Source organism: Armigeres subalbatus, chromosome 2 (assembly GCF_024139115.2).
Source record: "Armigeres subalbatus isolate Guangzhou_Male chromosome 2, GZ_Asu_2, whole genome shotgun sequence".
Lineage (NCBI taxonomy): Eukaryota > Metazoa > Arthropoda > Insecta > Diptera > Culicidae > Armigeres > Armigeres subalbatus.
The window spans coordinates 19,820,777-19,840,277 of NC_085140.1; the positions used below are offsets into that span (position 1 = coordinate 19,820,777).

Genomic DNA, 19,501 nt, shown 5'->3' on the forward strand with positions numbered 1-19,501 from the left:
AGTTCGCCTTCATTGATAACCTCCGAATATTTCGTCTTCCGTCTCCTGATCCCCCACACTCTCGATCTTCAACCCACCGTATGAGCCGTCGTTCCGGTGATACCAATTAACTATGGTATGTATATCGTGAGCCGTTGATGTCTTCCTTCCCTGCCGATGTCGTCTGTTCGTCTTCAATAGATGCTATCTCGACCGTCTCTCGAGTAAGTTGTGCATATTTAAATTTTCTCAAATTATTGTGAATAGTTCACTATCCTATAGTTTTTATTAGACTTTGCAAATATAAGGACCTGCTCCTACAGTCTTTGTTACTTTTCACTTACTTTAGTTATTCGATTCGGTATTAATTCTTTGCTACCTTTTTACATGCTTAAGTTATTATATTTATCACATTTTATTATGAACCTTACTTACTATTATTATCATTTTTTTCGATTATTTTGTTTTCCCAGTATTATTCCCATTAAATTTATCTTTGTGTTGTAGCAATGAATGTCTTCTGCAGGTTTTTTTTTGGGACGTATAAATTCCATAAAAATTTCTTCCTGCAAAATACTTGTTGCTACGTCTATCGTGTTGTACTTACTTCTTTAGTATTTAGGGCGGTTTTGGTTGGAAAATTGCTACAACCTCTCCCCCCTCATCGATCATGGCTCTAGGCGTGCTTCTGAAATGATACTCAATCCTTGCGATTAATTCATAGTATTTATAAACATTTTAAAATAAAAAACAAATGAAAATTTATTAGTTGTACTATAAACATATGTATATTAGTATGCAAAATTATAAGTTCCTAACTCAATTTGTTATGATTTAGTAAATTATCCTATGGTTATTTTTATTTTTTTGATTATTGCATAATAAAGCAATAATTACCAATTACCTTTAATTGAATTAATGTTTCTATTTTTTCGTATTAGATGTCTGAAATACTTTCCATTTTCAAAGTCCATGATATTTTTAGAGTAATCAAAGATAATAATTCCGTTCTGTTTCATGCTAAGGCTTTGATGGGTGTCCATTCAAGGTTTTTGTGCAACTGTAACATTACTTCGTCATATTTGTAAAAACTGCTTAATACATTTCCTTTTCCCATATTCAGTATATATTTGCTGATAAATATTGTTTCGTCTTCTGTTTGTTTTCCGTAATTTTTCTCTCCTTATTATCCATAGTGTTCGAAATAATTTGAGTGTCGGTACCTTCGTTTATTGTTGCTATTTGAGTGACCTCGTTTTCTTCTATTATTTGGCTAATTGTGTCTTTTCTGTTCAACGTTCCATCGATTGTTGTTGTATTCTTTGGGTTGTTCAACCCAGTTTCTATGTCATTAGTATATATCAATTTTTCTTTTTGTCTGTGACTTCTTTTTGTCTTGCATTTCCCCATTTTTAAATTCTCACCTTTATTTCTGTGGCGTTGCTCTTTATCTATGCTGTTCTTTTTATTATACTTCTCCTTTTTACTAATTCCTTGTGGATTGAATTCTAGTTTTCTTGCGCAACAAGAAATTTCTCCTTTGAAACAACATAAAAATATACCTATCACCCCTCCTATGACTGCAATGGACGTGGTAGTAAACCATGGGTTCTTTAAAGGTGCATAAACTAAGTTTTGTAGGACAGTACGTTGATTCTTGCACTCCATTTCCACTCCATTACATACATGTTAAAAAGCTTCATCGCAAAGAAGGTCCTTATTTCGCTACATATGGTGACAGCGGTGGGATAATATTCCGCTCGGGACATTTCCACTCCGCTACACCACGAAGTTGGCTAGTCATTGGTTTTGCAATTTTTGCAAATCCTGGTACAAATCTTCTGTAGAAGGAGATTGTTCCGAGAAACTACTTAAGTTCTTTTTATGTTTTCGGTAGAGGCCAATTTTTAATTGCCGCAACTTTCTTTGGGTTTGGTTTCACCCCGTCTGAAGAAACGACGTATCTAAGGAATTCTACTTCCTTACGAAGAAATTCAGACTTATCGCATTGTACCTTAAGGTTAGCATCCTTAAGGGTTTGTAAGATTTTCTGAATGTCCTTCATACGTTCATCTAAAGAAGTTGAAAAGATAATGATGTCGTCCATATAGACGAAACATCTTATCCCCAGATGTTTCCGTAGAACAGCATCCATTAAACGTTGGAGTGTCGCGGGCGCATTCATCAACCCGAACGGCATTCTCAAAAATTCGTATTTTCCATTGTCGACATTAAATGCCGTCTTTGGAATATCATTCGGCTCCACCTCTACCTGGTGAAAGCCACTGGCTAAATCGAGTAAAGAAAAGTACTGTGCTTTGCCGAGGCGATTGAAAATCTCGCTGATCTCGGGTATAGGATATCTATCTGCTGGCGTTAATTTATTCAGTTTCCTATAATCTACAACTACGCGATATTTCTTTATACCTTAATTATCCGTTTTCTTTGGGACCACCCAGATCGGGGAAGTCCATGGAGAAGAGGATTCTCTTATGATTCCAGTCTCCAACACTTTCTGAATTTGCTCACTTACCTTTTCCCGTAGATGGTATGGGCACGTATGGGTACTTGTAAGTTCGTTGGTGAATGGGTTTCATCGGTTTCTATTTTGTGCTTTACTTAAATAGCAAATCTTTGTTTTTCTTTGTTTTTCTTTTTGCTTCTAAGGAGCATTTTCAATAAGGCATTTTATGAGACGTTTAGCGGTGGCCCGATTATTTACTTCTAATGTTTTGTTTTGGTATGATTCTGCGTGAACATTCCGTTAGGTCCGAACACCAAATAATGTTTGTAAAGTTTTAATTTTCATTCGTATTTTCTTCAGCATTTCATGCTTAGAATGCAATGGTATGAATAATCTAACGACACGTTTTAAGAATCATATGAAAAACTTTGTTCTAAAACACTATTAGACGAAAAGTAAAACAGGTAGAATTGATGATGGGACCCATCGGAATGTTCAGCGCGAAATTACCAAACAAACGGGCTCTCACTAATTGTCAAAGTAGATAAACACGAGAAAAACAGCTGTTTCGATCTGTCTCATAAAATGCCTTATTGTTTACGGTACATTTTTTTCGTTTTTACGGTACACTTTTCAAATGTTTACGGAGCATTTTATTTATTTCAAGGTAATTTGTTCAATAATTTAAGGAAAAATGATCAGTTTTTTTAAGGAGCATTTTTCAATTGTTTAAGGATAATTTCATCTGTTTTAATGGACAATTTTTGGGCTGCCCTGACCACCGGTGATTGTCCAAAGCTGCCAAAGGAAAGAGAACGCGCCACGCGTTCGCGGCTTATTTATAATGAATGGACAAACTGCTGATCTGGCAGTTTGGGTCGTCCACGTTGTCTGACTGCAATTGGTGCACTGTTACAATCAATGCCAATTGTGCGAGATCAGAGGTGTGATATCCAAGATCTCACCGTCAATCGCAATCTTAAACAGTTGTTTTACCTCCTCCAGTTGAGCTCTCCAATTGTTAAAAAACAATACTGCTTTTTAGGGTGACGTGGCCAGAGGTCCTCGCCACCTGGGGTACCCCTGATTTCTGGTCACGGACACGGAATTCGTCTGGGGTGGGTTACAACCACCTCATTTCCTCAGGGCCAGCTCTTCGCTATTCTGCTGATCAGGGATCAAAGAAACACTACACCGCGATTTTACTTTTAGTAACTATTTTTATTATGACTTACTGTGTGGCGTGTCTCGTGTAATGACGGGATGCTCGAGATAGAATGGGTTGGGCGGGCGGAGTACTCTGGAGGCACTGCAGACCAAACGACGTGGTCCTTTAGGACAAGATGGCTGCCGGTGAACGATGTCGACGCGGTGCGATTTCCCACTAAGGGGCAAGCGTGATTGGCCGTACGGGGACCAAATCCGGCGCTGGTGGATGAACCACACTTCTGCGATCAGTAACGATGGGTCCTAATAAAGGTTGGACAGGGCATTTAAGGAAGGGGTAATGCTACTGGGGTTTTCTCTGGTTTCATACCTGACTACAATATATTAAGCAATGCTCAATGATTGCTCGAAAGCTCTGAATGATTCCAAAAACACTGGATGTGGTATATACCATTCTTAAAGCAGCAAAGATTATTATTATTATAGAGTTTTGGCACTTCCTCAGCAAGCGTGCTGGGAATTCTCACAAAAACCCGGAATTACCCCGGGCAATCTGAATGCCAAAGGGGATTAGGCTCTGTGGATCTCATTCGCCGGTTGACTTAAAATCCTATAATAAACGTTTGCACCGGATGTATTAGTTATGGTGGTTCAGGAATCTTCTTACGATGCTGCAAGTTCCAAGAACCACCATCTTTTGGATGCTATGGAGGTTATGAGATAGTTCCAGCTCTCCTAAGGATCTCAGAAGAGATTTCGGGACGATTCCGGTTGCTGAGATAACAACCGGAATTATACGCACGTCCTCCAGATGCCACATCTGCTTCAACTCCTCCGCCAAGTCGTGGTACTTCGTTATCTTGTTGGAGAATGTTGTTTGGACATTATGGTCTAGCGGTACAGCAATGTCGATGAGGGTTACCCGCTTCATCCTTTTGTCGTAGACCACAATATCGGGCCGATTGGCACGAATGAGGACATCCGTTATGATCTCGCGATCCCAGTACAGCTTCACGAAACTATTTTCCAGAACCGGGACAGGCACATATTTGTAGTAGGCGACAAACTGGTTAACTAAGTTGTGCTTTAAAGCAAGCTGTTGGTGCACAATCTTGGCTACTTCGTTATGACGACCGAGATAGGTTGAATCAGCTAAGGCTGAACCCCCGGACACGATATGTTCGATCGTCTCACCTACTGAATTGCACTTCCTGCAGCGGTCCTCCACGTTTTCGTGCAATATATAGTGCCGATAGTTCTTCGTCGCAATTACCCGGTCCTGGATGGCTACCATGAAGCCTTCTGTTTCCGAGAAGAGTTCACCCCGCACCAGCCACGTATTCGACGCCGCTTTGTCGATATATTCCAGCTCCAGTTGATGGGGGTGCGTCCCATGCAACTCCTTCTGCTTCCACGATGCGATCATCTCGTCGACAGATTTGATGTCGCAATTCAGCTGACAGTCCTCCTGCGCCAGATGCAGGGCACGGAATCCGTGGTCAGCTTCACACACAGCGCGATAGATTTCGTGGCGGTTCTGGCTTTCTACGAAGTATCTTCGCAACGGCTGGATCTGGGAAACACATAGTGTTTGTATATCGGTGACGCCTCTTCCTCCTACTGTACGTGGCAGGGTGACTCTCTCAATGGACGATTTTGGATGGCGCATGCGATGCTTAGTGAACGCCACTCGTACTGCTCGTTCTAACGCCTCCAAGTCAGTCTTGGTCCACTTCACCACCCCGAAACTGTATGTCAACAAGGGCACAGCAAACGTGTTTATCGCCTTCACCTTGTTGCCGGCCGACAAGAGGCTCTTCAAAATACCGTTGACACGATGCAAGAACTTTTCCTGCAGCTCTTTCTTGATCGTCGTATGGCGAATTCCTTTCAGTTGCAGGAAACCTAGGAACTTGTACGTTTCGCCTTCAACCATGTTTCGAATCTCCTCCTGTTCGTTGACGCGGAAACTGTCGGCATCAACCAGGTGACCCCGGTGTAGATGTATGGATCGACATTTATCGATACCAAACTCCATCCGGATGTCGTTGCTGAATACCGTTACAAGCCGCAGAAATTGGTGCAGCTTCTCCACAGATTCCGCAAACAGCTTCAAGTCGTCCATAAAGAAGGTGTGGATAATGTTTGTACTTCTTTCCCTACTCTTAAAATGATACAGTCGCCTCTCCACATCTCGATATTGAAGGGACTATCGAGATAGGGAGAGATCGAGGAATGGAAGGAAAACTGTAATGGGTACTAGATCCAGAAAAAGCTCGTTACTATGAAAAACGACAACAAAACAAATGTCATTTCCTGTTGTTGATGTGTTTGTTATTGTCCGAAGATGGTCTAGTAGCCTAAAAATTTTAACATATCGACATAAGGAGAGTGATTCCTGATCAAAATATGATCAGAACCCATCGAGATAGAGAGATATCGAGATAGGGAGGTTATTGAGCCCAAATGTATGTAGATTGAAGGGACGAAGGAAACCATCGACATAGGGAGAGATATCGAGATATAGAACATCGAGATGTAGAGAGTCGACTGTAGTTGTGTTGGTTGAGTGCTCTTCATGGCAAGGCAAACCCATAGAGGACTAAAGGTATCGCCTTGGAATATGTCCCTCCTGATTCCGAGAGTCCTTGACCGTAACACCTTTTCTCCATCGGTATTGTGTAGGGATGTGCTCCACATCCCCATAGCGTGCTGCATTAGCCTGATGACGTTACCGTCTATCTTATACAACTGCAGTACCTTAAGAAGGTACGAGTGAGGTACTGAGTCGTATGCCTTTTTATAGTCGATATACGCCCTGCTCAGGTTTCTTTGCTTGTGGGTGGCCTGCCCAACAACAACTGCATCAATGATGACCTGATCCTTGCAGCCTCGTGTGTTGCGTCAACAACCTTTTTGTTCCTTGGTCATCAGGTTGTTGACGTCGCAATGGTTCTGCACCCTCTTTGCTATTATCGATGACCGCACTTTGTACAGACTCGAAAGGCACGTTATTGATCTGTACTTGGCAGGGTTCAAAGTGTTCCGATCCTTCGGCAGAAGATAAGTAACACCCCTAGAGATGAATTTCGGTAGCTGCCCGGGGTTATCTAGTACCGTGTTGAAGCATTCCGCCATCCGCCCGTGGACCGTTGTGAGTTTTTTTTATACCAGAAATTATGCACAAAATCGGGTCCTGCTGCAGCTCAATTCCTGGTATACCGGGTTAGCCTCACGTATGCCTTGGGCGGTCACGTTGATAGCGGTAATGTCTCCAATTCCGTCACAATATCGCTCTTCTTCTGCCATCCACACCCCATCGCCGTTGTGTATGACGGGGTTCTCCCATAGATTGGACCAAAACTGCGTGACTTCTCCAATCTCCGGAAGGCCCACGCCAAAGTCAGCTATGTCGTTTCGGATGTGGTTGTAGAACTCCCTTTCGTTGATGTTGAACATTCGATTTTGCTCCATCCTCTTCGAACATTCTCCATAACGTCGCAATCGTTTAGCAAGAGCACTCAACCGCTGTACATGGGTGTCGAGGATCTCAGTTATGTTCGCCTCGGTGAGATTACAGAGTTCTGTGGGTTTCACAATTTCAGCAACATTCCGAACTAGCCTGGTTGATCGATTCCCCTGCTTGTACTGTATTAATCGACCAACCTTTGACCGCAGTGTGGCGATGGAGGTCTCCAGACGTCGCATCCACGCAGGTTTTTGTGCTTTGGGGCGTGCGCGTCCATCACTCTCACCTTGTGGACGCATTCGCAATCCCAACGTTCTTACAACAGCCACTGCAGCCGAATACACGATAAATTGCAGCTCCTCAAGGTTCTCCACGGTTTCCAAATACTGTGGCAAAATATCCTGGTTAAGGATGCTTATTGTACTCGTCAACCGATAGGAGTACTGCAACTTGGGTATCCGGTGTCGGGACATGGGGTCTGTCCCACGGAACTGTGTAACTACTGTGCCCACATGATTAGCTAGTTCGTCCTTCAATTGCTGTCGTTGCAATTCCACTGTTGGTCCTGGAGCCGCGGGTGCAATCGAATCGCGACGGTTACTTGCGATTGATGCATTCAACCCAGCAGAACTCCTTCTCGATGTATCGCTCGATCTTGCCTCCTCCTCCTCCTCTCTTAGTTCCCTCTGCACTTCCCGCTTGATGTACTCTACGTCTTCTGGAGTTATGTGACATAATAGCTCTCTGGCGTGTGTACAACTTGCTCTGGTCAAGCTGGGGTGCAAACCGAGGGAACCTCTCATTGGACATCTCCAGCATCGCCGGTCTGCCGGACATATCCGTCTCCATCCTGGTGCAAACGTAGTAGCAACGGATCACGTACTGACAGCATTTATGTTATATTCGAATGGTTTTGTTTTTTTTTTTAATTCGTTTTCGCGCGAGTGTCATGACTCTTCGGCTGAGTCAGGTGCGTATACGACAGACGTATGACCGTTTTTAGTGGTAAATGACCATTTTATTACTCCTTGTTCGACTACAACTAATGGGTCAGTACCAACGGCTAGCACTCTTTCCAGGCTGTTCGCCACATTAAACTCGATTCTGTTTTGTTTGCACTGCGCACGAGCCGAAACAAGAAATCTCATGCAAATGCTGACCGCACCGACGGCACGAGACTCTCACGCAGCAGCAAGAAACAGTTTGCCGATGAAGATGAAAAAAGTAAAAAATGTCGAGTGATTTTTTTTTGGCGAATTGTCTCGGTTTGTTCGGTGCATGAAATATGACTGGATAAAATGTAAACAGTCGCAGAATCACAGTGTTTTACTGTACATTTCCCAACACAGGTTACACAACCAGCTAAGTACGCAACCAATAACTGGCGGTCAGTTGTCATCGAAAGACCCGTGAAAGCATGAGTATTGGAGCTTGTGAGTTATGACCAGAGCTATGTTTGACGCTCCTTCCCAGCCTCACCTTTCGTAGCCCAATGAGAGAAACAAAGAATCAATGTACTTTACAATAAAACAGGTATAATTCGTTTTTCGCCTTTTCGCCGCATCATAGACATGATAAAAGGATGTAATTTTCGAACACTTTTTTTTTCATTGCTTTTTAATAATTTCAAAAACTTTACGAATGTTTTATTTTGAAACGATAATTAAATTATTTCGTTTTGTTTTCAGATAATTGAGAAGGATGGAGCCATATGACAGCGAAAGATCTGTGCAATTTAATCGTGATAATCGTTCCACAAAATTGAAACAAGAAAATCACAAAAGAAATCCACCAGAGAATACTGTTTCTGCAGGAAGCTTAGAAAAACATGATCAAAACAATCTGGAAATATCAAACGAGTAGGTCTCTGGATTTCTTCTCTACCAATTTATGTATTCACCATATCTTCATGCAACAGGGTAACAGAGCTCTTGGAAACACAAGGCGTTCAAATAGAGGCATTCCACGGGGACATGTCAGTCGATCCTGAGCGACCATTTCGAAAATATTTGAAACTCTGCACAGTTTTTCAATTTCATCTAAATCGTCATTTTTCGATATCAAATCTTCATATTGAGTCACGACTAACTTTTCAAAAGGGTGTATGTGAAAATGGTTCAAAAATATTTAAAAAGCTGCACAGCAAAAACGGAATGTTCGATTGTTATGATTTTTTCAGCAAAGTTAGACAACTAAATGGTGATTCTTAAGAAAATGTGCACAGTAAAAAAAAATTTTTTTGCCTTTAAAAATATCATTTTGTCACAAAAACTCAAATATCTCAAAACCCTATCTTTTTCGAACGTAATTTTTAGGGAAAACGGTCCATTACATTAGCTATCTACCATAAAAATTTGGTGATGGTAAACTAATAAACAAAAAGTTATGACATTTCAAACATTTTACAATTTTCACATTTAGTAATAAAATTTTTTCTGTGTAAGTTATTTCGAGAGTTGCAGTTTGATGCAGATTTTATTGTTAAGGGACGTGATTTAAACAAGTTGTTTTCATGATATTTTGATTTAATTATTCATAGCATCTATAAGAAACTTAGACACGATCCAGTGTTGTGATCAAAAGTATTGATAGTGTCATAATTTTCATTGCACGTGACTGGCGAAAAATTCATTTAATAGTGTTGAAACCTGTTGATAATAACGATGATAGAAACATATCAGAAATGTTATTTTTAAGACAAAAGCTGCAAAATCAAAGATTTATATACACGTGTACGTCTATAGTTTACCTGCAAAAATATACCTCTTAGAGAATAGACTTTATGATCGGGAGGAAACGGGTATCTTCAACAACAACAAATGCATGATAGGTACATACCATGACAATGCTCACGAAAAAGCAAAAAAATTACTACTACTAAGGTTGTTAAAGATCTTATAGTAATTTTTTCTTCAGTCAAGCAAATGACACCAAACTAGTCAGTAAAAACTTAAAAGTGATTTTGTTTATTGAAATATTACGAACAACATGAGTAGCCGCTTTCTCAACTGTTGTAGGCCGTTTGATGGAAAAAAGTGTTCAAAAGAGTTACGAAATCTCACCGAAAGCACCAAAGATAAACTGAAAGCGACTGGTTATGCTCCAATGTCCACATTGAATACAAATTTACGTATTTGCACGTCCTGCCGTCTAAACGTTGACAAAAGAGCAATCTGTATATCATCGGTTGAGCAGAGCGCAGGAAGTTCGAAAACGACAGCAACTGAGGAATTGCCAGATGTATCGACAACAACTGAGGAATTACCAGAAGTATTAAGTGCTGAGAGCCTTGCCACCGTACCATCAGCGAAATCTGTTTCAACAAATCAATCGGAAGATGAGTGTATCCAAAAGGTCAACATCGAACGCTTTAACGAGGGCATAGCTGGGATAAAAGTGACTCCGATTAAATGGAGTAAAATGGACTACGTTTATTACCCGGAGAAAAAATACCGTGAAATAAACGAAGCTGTACGAAGAAACCTCTTCAAATTAGGACCTGATGATGTGGAAAATACAGACTACGATGAGGTAATTATAAATATGAAGGAAAGGTTCTCGAATGCAGCCACGACAAGGAAAGAAAAATTATTGATTTTGTCGATGCTGCCAAGTTCGTGGTCTATTCAGGATGCCATTGATGAGTTCAAAACCAATAGAAATACAGTAAAAGAGGCAAAACAATTGAAGAATAACTGTCTTTCAACCAAAAATACTAGGTCTAGTACTGCATTAACAGATGAGACAAAAGAAATAGTAGTTCAATATTTTGAAGATGATGAAGTAAGTCGAGCTATGCCTGGTCAAAAAGATTATGTATCAGTAAAAAAAGATGGAAACCGTCAAGCAATCCAAAAACGATTAATGATGACGACTTTGAAAGAAGCGTACACACGCTTCAAGGAAATTCACGATAATATTAAAATAGGTTTTTCCTCATTTGCAAGCCTTCGGCCAAGACAATGTAAGCTTCTTTCCAATTCAGGAACACATAATGTGTGTGTGCACAACCCATGAGAATATTAATCTTATTTTACATAGTTTGAAAAGAATCAATTTAACAAAGGATATTAAAATGTTAACTGGTAGTCTTTTGTGTGAAAATACAAAATCAAATTGCTATCTACGATCTTGTTCGGATTGTCCAGATTCTTCATCATTGGAAAATACTTTATTCGCTGAGTTTGAAGAAAAATATATTGATCAGTTATCATTGGGTGACCACGGATAGGTGTGACATAGAAACTATTGTAAAACCTGTAGATGAGTTTGTGTCATATTTTTGCTTGAAATTAGAAAGTTTAATCCCTCACGATTTCATTAAAACAGAACAATCCAGCTTTTTAAAAAATACGAAAAATACATTACAAAATGGAGAGATTATAGTCATTCGTGATTTTTCTGAAAATTACAGCTTTGTATTGCAAGATGAAGTGCAGTCCCATCACTGGAACGTACAACAAGCTACAATTCATCCATTCGTTATTTATTTTAATGGAAGTACGCAAATTGAACACTTAAGTTTTATTATAATTTCCGAAGATTTAAGACACGATTCAGTATCCGTAAACTTGTTCATTGAAAAAATGATTAACTTTTACGCGTTGATAAGCATAAAGAAGTCAAAAGATATATTTCATGTCTGATGGAGCAGCGTCGCAGTACAAAAATCGTAAGAATTTTTCGAGCCTATGTCAATTTAAATCAATGTACGGAATTGATGCAGAATGGCATTTTTTGCTACATCACATGGCAAAGGTCCTTGTGATGCTATTGGAGGAACAATAAAGCGCATGGCCACAAGAGCAAGTTTAGCCAAAGAACGTGAGCATCCAATTAAAACTGCGAAAGAACTTTTTGATTGGGCAAATCGTAGAAAAGAAAAAGATTTAACCAAATTATCATTTTGTTTTACTATTACTGAAGAGTACGAAATAAAGCTTCAGAGCTCAGCGAGCAATTTAATAACGCGAAAACGATCCAAGGAACCCAAAAATTTCACTGTTTCATTCCATTGTCGGAAAATAAAATTAAAGCAAAACTATACTCAAACTGTGCTGATAATAATTCAAAAGTGTTCGATATTTTAAAAAAATTGAATAAAAAAAAATAAAAAATAAGTATTAATAAACTGTTTTCATGATATCATAACCCATACCAAAATTCAAACCCAAAACTCTTAGAGTTTCTATAACAACATTGTGTAACTGCCACATTTAATTTAATACTTAGGATAATATTAATTCATTTTTATTTATTTATACATATAATATTTATACATATAATATACATAATATCGATGAATACATAAATATGGAATATCATACAAACAACTTGTTTAACTCACGCAAGGCCCTTAACAATAAAATCAGCATCAAACTGCGATTCTTGAAAAAAAAAAATACACGGACATTTTTTTTTGTTTACTATATGTGAAAATTGTGAAATGTTTGAAATGTCATAACTTTTTTGTTTATTAGTTTACCATCACCAAATTTTTATGGTAGATAGCTAATATAATGGACCGTTTTCCCTAAAAAAATTACGTTCGAAAAAAGATAGGGTTTTGAGATATTTGAGTTTTTGTGACAAAAATGATATTTTTAAAGGCAAAAAATTTTTTTTTTTACTGTGCACATTTTCTTAAGAATCACCATTTAGTTGTCTAACTTTGCTGAAAAAATCATAACAATCGAACATTCCGTTTTTGCTGTGCAGCTTTTTAAATATTTTGAACCATTTTCACATACACCCTTTTGAAAAGTTAGTCGTGACTCAATATGAAGATTTGATATCGAAAAATGACGATTTAGATGAAATTGAAAAACTGTGCAAAGTTTCAACTCAATAGAAAATCATGAATTAAAAATTTTCTTAAATTTTGATGCTGTTGCTTGGAATCGCTCAATAACCAACCTAAACGATACACCAAAGTCGGATACACAGAATCATTCTGTTGAAGAGGGCCTTGATGGCTCATCTCGTTCTCCTGAGGATAAATGTTCCACCAGCAGCGAAGGAAAAGACGAAAAGAGGCCTCAGAATAATTCAAGCCCAAAGGATGTTCATTATGTTCACTCCTCCAATACTCCTCCAATGTAAGTTATTGTTACCCTCACTAAATAGCATTCCTAAAGATGTCTAGCCCTTGTGCTTTAGTTTGAATATTAAAATTTGCAGGTACAGCCCGAGGCCTGAAAATGGTCAGATCAATCGCGAAAATGTCCATACCAGGAAGATACGTGAGCAGCAGCGTACGTTGCACGTTACTGGAAACTTTTTTCAAATGAGATTCCTACTTATCTGTTTTCGACATTGCAGAAAAAACAATATTAACGAACAAATCACACAGTATGGTCAATATATCGACATACGGAAAAACAGTTGGAAGTGATGCTGCAACAAACAACGTTAATCCACCAAATCATACAAAGTAAGTATTGGGAAAGGTTTTAAAAATCGGAAGGTACTTTGACACAAGGGAGTCAGAATTTTATCAGTCTGTCGATGATTGGAACTTATAATACAATATCCGATGCCAATTTGAAATCGATCGCGACGGATAGAAAGCCATTAGCTTAGCTTAGCTTAGCTTAGACTGACTGTACATATCAATGGTTGCTACTCTGTGATTGATCAGAACTGGTGCAAATTGCATTACGATCCAAGTGAATAGTGGTTGGGATTTACCAACTATTCTCGAAGTGCACGTTTCAGCAGCTCGCAAATGTTGATCAATAACGGCGCCGGCCAAGTCCTTACAGTCAGTTGGGAAAGGGAGGGAATGTGAGTGTGTGGTAATTGTTGCTACTAGAGACCGAGAATACCTCTGCATCTCCACATTTACCACGGGAAGGAAGTAGTGTTAGTTGGGTGGGGTAATCAGTAACATAGATCGGGATTCACCATGGAAAGTGATGTGACCTATGAAACTTCTACACAGGAGTATTAGCATTTCCTTAATTTGTTCAATTGTTCATTCTTCGCGAGAATAAACAATCAATCGCTCAAAGTGAGCGATTGTTCATTTGAATTTCGGATTAGGCGCCCGCGTTATCATTTCATTAACGTAAGAAAAGTAAAGAAACGGGATTTAAATTGAAAATAATTGATAGTAATCGGAAAGCTAATGTTATTCAGCAACCCTTATTTTATCTCTATTTGACGTTAAGTAAGAATGTAAATTTACGTTCATTTTACATGTCGTTTATTTTGCATTACTTTCGCGCGCGTGTGTGTGTCACTTGCATTGACCAGTATACCGTAATGAGGATCTCACTGGTATTAATCCTGATGTGCCGGTTGGCACTCGTGTTGGGCTTGTGCGCTTTGAGCGGCACACGTTCGCTTCCCAGTCTACATAAAATCGCACATGGTGCAATACAAGATGCTAAATTGGAGACGATATACATACACGTGTGGAAAAGTACATCTATCGCCTGCACTCCAGCATCCTACATGACACCATATACGTTCATGTGTTGACTGGGTTTGATAGGGTCTGCTTATGGACACATGCAGCTTTTTGTAGAGGTTTAACAGAGCCCACTGTCAAACCCCACCACATCCTAGGCAGGCCCCCTAACTCGCTGTGGCCATGGGGAGGGGTCGTCAATCCCTTGGACATAGTCCCTGCTGCCCCTCGATCGCGACGGATAGAAAGCCATTTTGTATAAATTTGGATGAAGTAATCGGTGGCCGAAATGTACCAAGACTTATGAAAATCAATAAATTTTTCTTCTGTCATAAGACGAGTTTTTACAATCCCATTGAATTCCACCACTTAATTGTATCTTGACAGATACGTATTTCGACCTCAAAAGTAAGGCCGTCTTCAGTGTCTCGTACTTGACTCGACGACGACGACGAAGTCGAGTCAAGTACGAGACACTGAAGACGGCCTTACTTTTGAGGTCGAAATACGTATCTGTCAAGATACAATTAAGTGGTGGAATTCAATGGGATTGTAAAAACTCGTCTTATGACAGGTGAAAACATTCCACTAAAAAGCTCAAAATAATTTTCTTATCAAATTTTTCTTTCTAGGACTTCGCAACAACAAAATCATGGCTTAAGAGGGAATGCAGCCGAAACGATCAGTTGTTTGAATACCTCAGATGTAATGACTTTGAAGCAGAGAGGAAGCTTGACAGAAGCAACGTACAACCAGTACATACAGCGGCATAGTTCCCACTCCATTCGCCTACCATATTCGGCAAAGCTGCATGACGGAAATTGGACTTTAAAGGTTCTCGGTGAAGAGTGCCTGGTCACAATCGGAAGCAACCAAGGTTGCAGCTATGTGTCTCAGGTTTCCTTAGAACGAATCGCCGAATTGGATAGCGCTAGTGATTTTGAAGTGGCGAAGAACATACTGTTGGCCAATCTTAAGGTCGTACGAGTATTGGAGGATATTTTGGCTCAGCAACGGGAAGCCATAGTGAGTTGTATTCGAACCGAGATGCACACAGTTGGAACGAAATGTGGAACTGATTTGAATAGCGCTAAATGCTTGCTTGAAATGCGAAGGATTTCCATGATGGGTGACTTTTCGACGAAACTGCACCACAGTAAATTCATTCTAAACGAAAATTTGAAACATGGATTCTGGAGATTTTTTGAAAACAATGCTTCACTAATGGAACGGAACTCATTTGGAAATATGAATGACTGCTACTTCGAAGCTAGTCCCAAATTCGTTAAAGATATTTTAAACGAAATATTCGACCAGCGTAAGAATGATTTGCTGAGGATTTGTTCACCTTTCTTTGAACCTAGTGTAAAATCCATGAAACCGCATCATTGTATGTTTCTGAGAGAGGAGGATGTAAAACTGTTCAATGATTTAGAACATGTCCTTCCTAAAAGTGTGTTGTCAGTAATTACGGAAAATTTTACAAAGAAAATCGCTGATATAGAGCCTGATCAATACTGCCAGTCACTTCCGGTTGCAAACAATGTCTATTTGCACGTTTGTAAGAGTTTATTGCAGATCGAAAGACGGGTTGAACAGGAAGTGGCCATACTGAAACCCATTGCATATCATCAGAACGAATGGATAATGACTGATGAGGCTAAAAAACAAAGGGGAACAACGTCAGAAAAGTGTTTTCTCGCCCAACTTCGGGCGTTGGTCTTTTTTGCGAACCATTTTGAGCCTGGAAAGTCATCAACGAGATATATTGTTCCTTACCAGTTTAAGTTAGAAGTGTTCAAAGAAGAAAACGTCTGCGATCATTATTTATGGCTTTGTTTGTTAGATTTCACAATATCGGGCCTGGTTGGGGAGAATCTTCCAACATATTATTCGAATTTGTTTAAAACAATAAAACAATGCATCACACTTGGAAAACATGTGGGACCACAATCCCACGAGTCTACTCGAAGGGAAGTCCACAGTATGTTGGAATTTATTGCCCAAATAGAATCGTCAGCGATCGGAAATAGCAAAATTTTTGAATTTGCTCTATCAAGCCTAACAGAATGTGTGAGTAAGTCATATCTCAATGATAAATGGGATCCCCGCCGTACAATCGAAGTATTAAATAGATTTTGGGAAAGATACAATGAGCTTCATCAACAGCTTTCAAGAAAACTGGGAGGAAATGGTCGGACTAAAAAAATTGAAGAACTGCTGAATAACATTTTAGATGTTATTCGTGTTGTAATGGAAAAGCTAGAGCACCTTGAAGACTTTTTGAAATTCTACAACACATTTAGTGAGTTTTTGCTTGACTTATCGGAATTGTCGTATGACTGGTTTGTACAAATTCAAGACCAGAGATTTCGAAGCATTCTATTCAGGAGGCGAGTAATCAAGTGGGTTGATAACAAGGCCGGTAATATGGAAAGCGCATGCTATCTAGTTGAGAGAGAAATGAATGATTCTTTTATCGAATTATGTGCACCTGGCAATATACCAAAACACTACACATATGAAGTAGTCTTCAGCCTTCTTGAAAGTGTTCTTAAAACATCTAAAACCATGAGCTGGAGAAACGGGAATATATTGACTAAAGCTGACCAATTAAGTGCAACAGTACAGCTGATCAGTACCGTACGGAATACGCTTCTTCGCCTCGTTGAACAGCCCTACTCCGATGATTTCGAAAGATTCTACAACCAAACTACTAAACCTTTCGATAGCATCATCAGTAACAGTGTTTCTTTGCAGGATTTTGAAGATCGACTGGCTAGAATCGCTGAGCCGTTTTTGTATTTTAGCCATCACGGCAACTTGCGATTCGCAAAAATGCTACGGACGTTCTCCGACTATGGTGATGAAGAATGTTCGATGACAGACCTCGAGCTTTACAATAGTCAATTCGAAGATATCATGCTAAAGGTCAGTACGTTGGAAGATTCAGCCAAAATCTGGGAAATTAAGGATAGCATTTATAGGCAGATTGTTGAGTCGGAAGAAAATCAAAACACTGCCAAACCGAAAATCTTGGCCTGTCTGGCAACTGTGTGGTCCATTATAATTTCCGAAAATGTCTCCAACGCGGACAAATACGTAAAGCCACATGCGACCCAAATACAAACCATCTTACGATTATTAGCGAAAGGTCGAATAACTGAATGCTTCGAAAACCACTTCGTGCATGTTCCACCCGAGGACGGAAATTCAACTGTTCTAGCACTTGTCTCCGGTGTGCTCCAACTACTTGGTAACAATGTTGTGATTGTGTATCGTAATGAGCATGCTGCGCAGCAAATAATAAGAAAGTTCCGCAGGTTGTATCAATTGTTTGACATCCGTGTATCATACAAATCCTTCGATGAGTTGGTGCGGTGCCAGGTTGAGCCAATTGCTCTCAAAGCTGAACGACACATAAGCAATTGCATAGGCCTTCCCCATACCGCAGGTAACATCACTACTGGAACTATGAAAACAAAATTTCTGCTCGTAATTGATGGATTCGATACAGTGGAAAAACATTACCAACGGACATATAATCGATCATTCTCACCAGTCGTACCAGGACTGGCAAAAATTCAACAAAAAATTTGGGAACTTGTTCGGGCCAACAGCGCCGACGTCGAACATCTTATCAACTCATATGTTCAATCGTCATCTGACGCTGATATTTTGGAACTAAGGTCACTCATTGACTGTAATAAATCATATCCTTTGCTGGAAACCTATCCTACCCCATCAGTAGTTCAATACACAAACAGAACCATGTTTACAGTTCACTTCAAGCGAATGATAAAGGCAGCAAGCACTGTTCACTATCGCTCATCGGATGACAGTTTTCTCCGTCACTTCGAACTGAATCCGAAAGGAGTTCTAATGAGCGATTTTAATGATGAGCATTTTTATTCAGATGGCCACACAGGATACTACAAGCCATTTGTTTATTTTAGCTTACGCGTTGATAACTTTGTCCAAAATGTCGACGGAGTCAATAATTACGGATATTTACACTTCAACGTGACTTCATACCCATACAGAAGGCTACTGGAAGAGTTTTCAATTCTTGGGGTGACGGAATCCCAACATAGCAATTTTTCACTCAAATTTACGATGAACGCGTTGTTTGAAAAGCCCGAACCAAACTTTCAATCCCACTCAAATGTGGATGAATGGAAACGGGCTATACTTTCCGAAATTGATGCAACTGTCAGTGCTAACCGCTCGGTGATCGTTCTGTTTGAGTATGCCTCGGACATTACTCGATTTAAGCAATTTGCGCAACTTCAGCTCGATCACTTCAATAAATTCACTGAAACCACCATGGCCATGGTTCCATTCGCATCCAGAACTGTGCTCCTGGTGACGCTCGAAATGTTACTCAATATCGAGTACAGACCTTCCGTGTCTACGAAGTCGAATGGTGGTCTTCATGTTATCCAAACATACTTTTCACTCGACGAAGGAGAGGAAACGCTTATTAGGCAATGGTTAGGCCGAGGCGGTGGTGGCAGTTACGAGTTGATCGTCTGCCGGGAGTATCTTGGGACGCTGGTTCTAATGGAAAAAGGCGAACAAAGCTTCGATTATCGATGCTTGAACAAAATACGGAAGCGCCATTCCGAAGCCTATAATGCTAACAAAGTAAAACAATTGGAAAAACTAGATGCAGAGCAGAGAAAGTTTTTGGAGTTGTGGAATAATTTACTGTAATTTGGGTATCATTGACATTTTCGAAATATAGATTTTATTGGCTGGAAGGACATGTCTTTTATTATTATCCGAAAAACCCTGATTAATCCACCTAGCGGTGATGGTGCCTTTCTCGTGCATTATCAAAATAGTATTTTGGCCATTACTCTTGAGCCCAATGTTCGATCTGGCCAATTTTCAATAGGAAACAATGGGAGAGTATTCTGCGTCTAATGCAACTTATTGCGAGTAAATCGGTTAAGGATAAATGCCTTAAAAATGAGTGACATTTGTTTACTCAATTTTTCTATAA

General features: G+C 39.7%; 1 protein-coding gene across 5 annotated transcripts in view; it reads left to right on the plus strand.

The window, feature by feature from the left end:
• Nucleotides 1-19,256, plus strand: part of LOC134218107 (uncharacterized) — a 44,684-nt gene extending 25,428 nt beyond the window's left edge. The window contains exons 2-7 of one of the 5 annotated variants that reach the window (XM_062696973.1): nucleotides 8,429-8,612; nucleotides 8,768-8,937; nucleotides 13,012-13,177; nucleotides 13,239-13,333; nucleotides 13,401-13,512; nucleotides 15,126-19,256. In XM_062696973.1, the coding sequence (XP_062552957.1) occupies nucleotides 8,781-8,937; nucleotides 13,012-13,177; nucleotides 13,239-13,333; nucleotides 13,401-13,512; nucleotides 15,126-19,209 (4,614 nt within the window). In that variant the 5' untranslated portion in view covers nucleotides 8,429-8,612; nucleotides 8,768-8,780 and the 3' untranslated portion in view covers nucleotides 19,210-19,256. Of the gene's footprint in view, nucleotides 1-8,428; nucleotides 8,613-8,767; nucleotides 8,943-13,011; nucleotides 13,178-13,238; nucleotides 13,334-13,400; nucleotides 13,513-15,125 lie in introns of those variants that run through there. The other 4 variants (XM_062696972.1, XM_062696974.1, XM_062696976.1 and 1 more) reach the window with 4 other exon arrangements.
• Nucleotides 19,257-19,501: the final 245 nt, after the last annotated feature.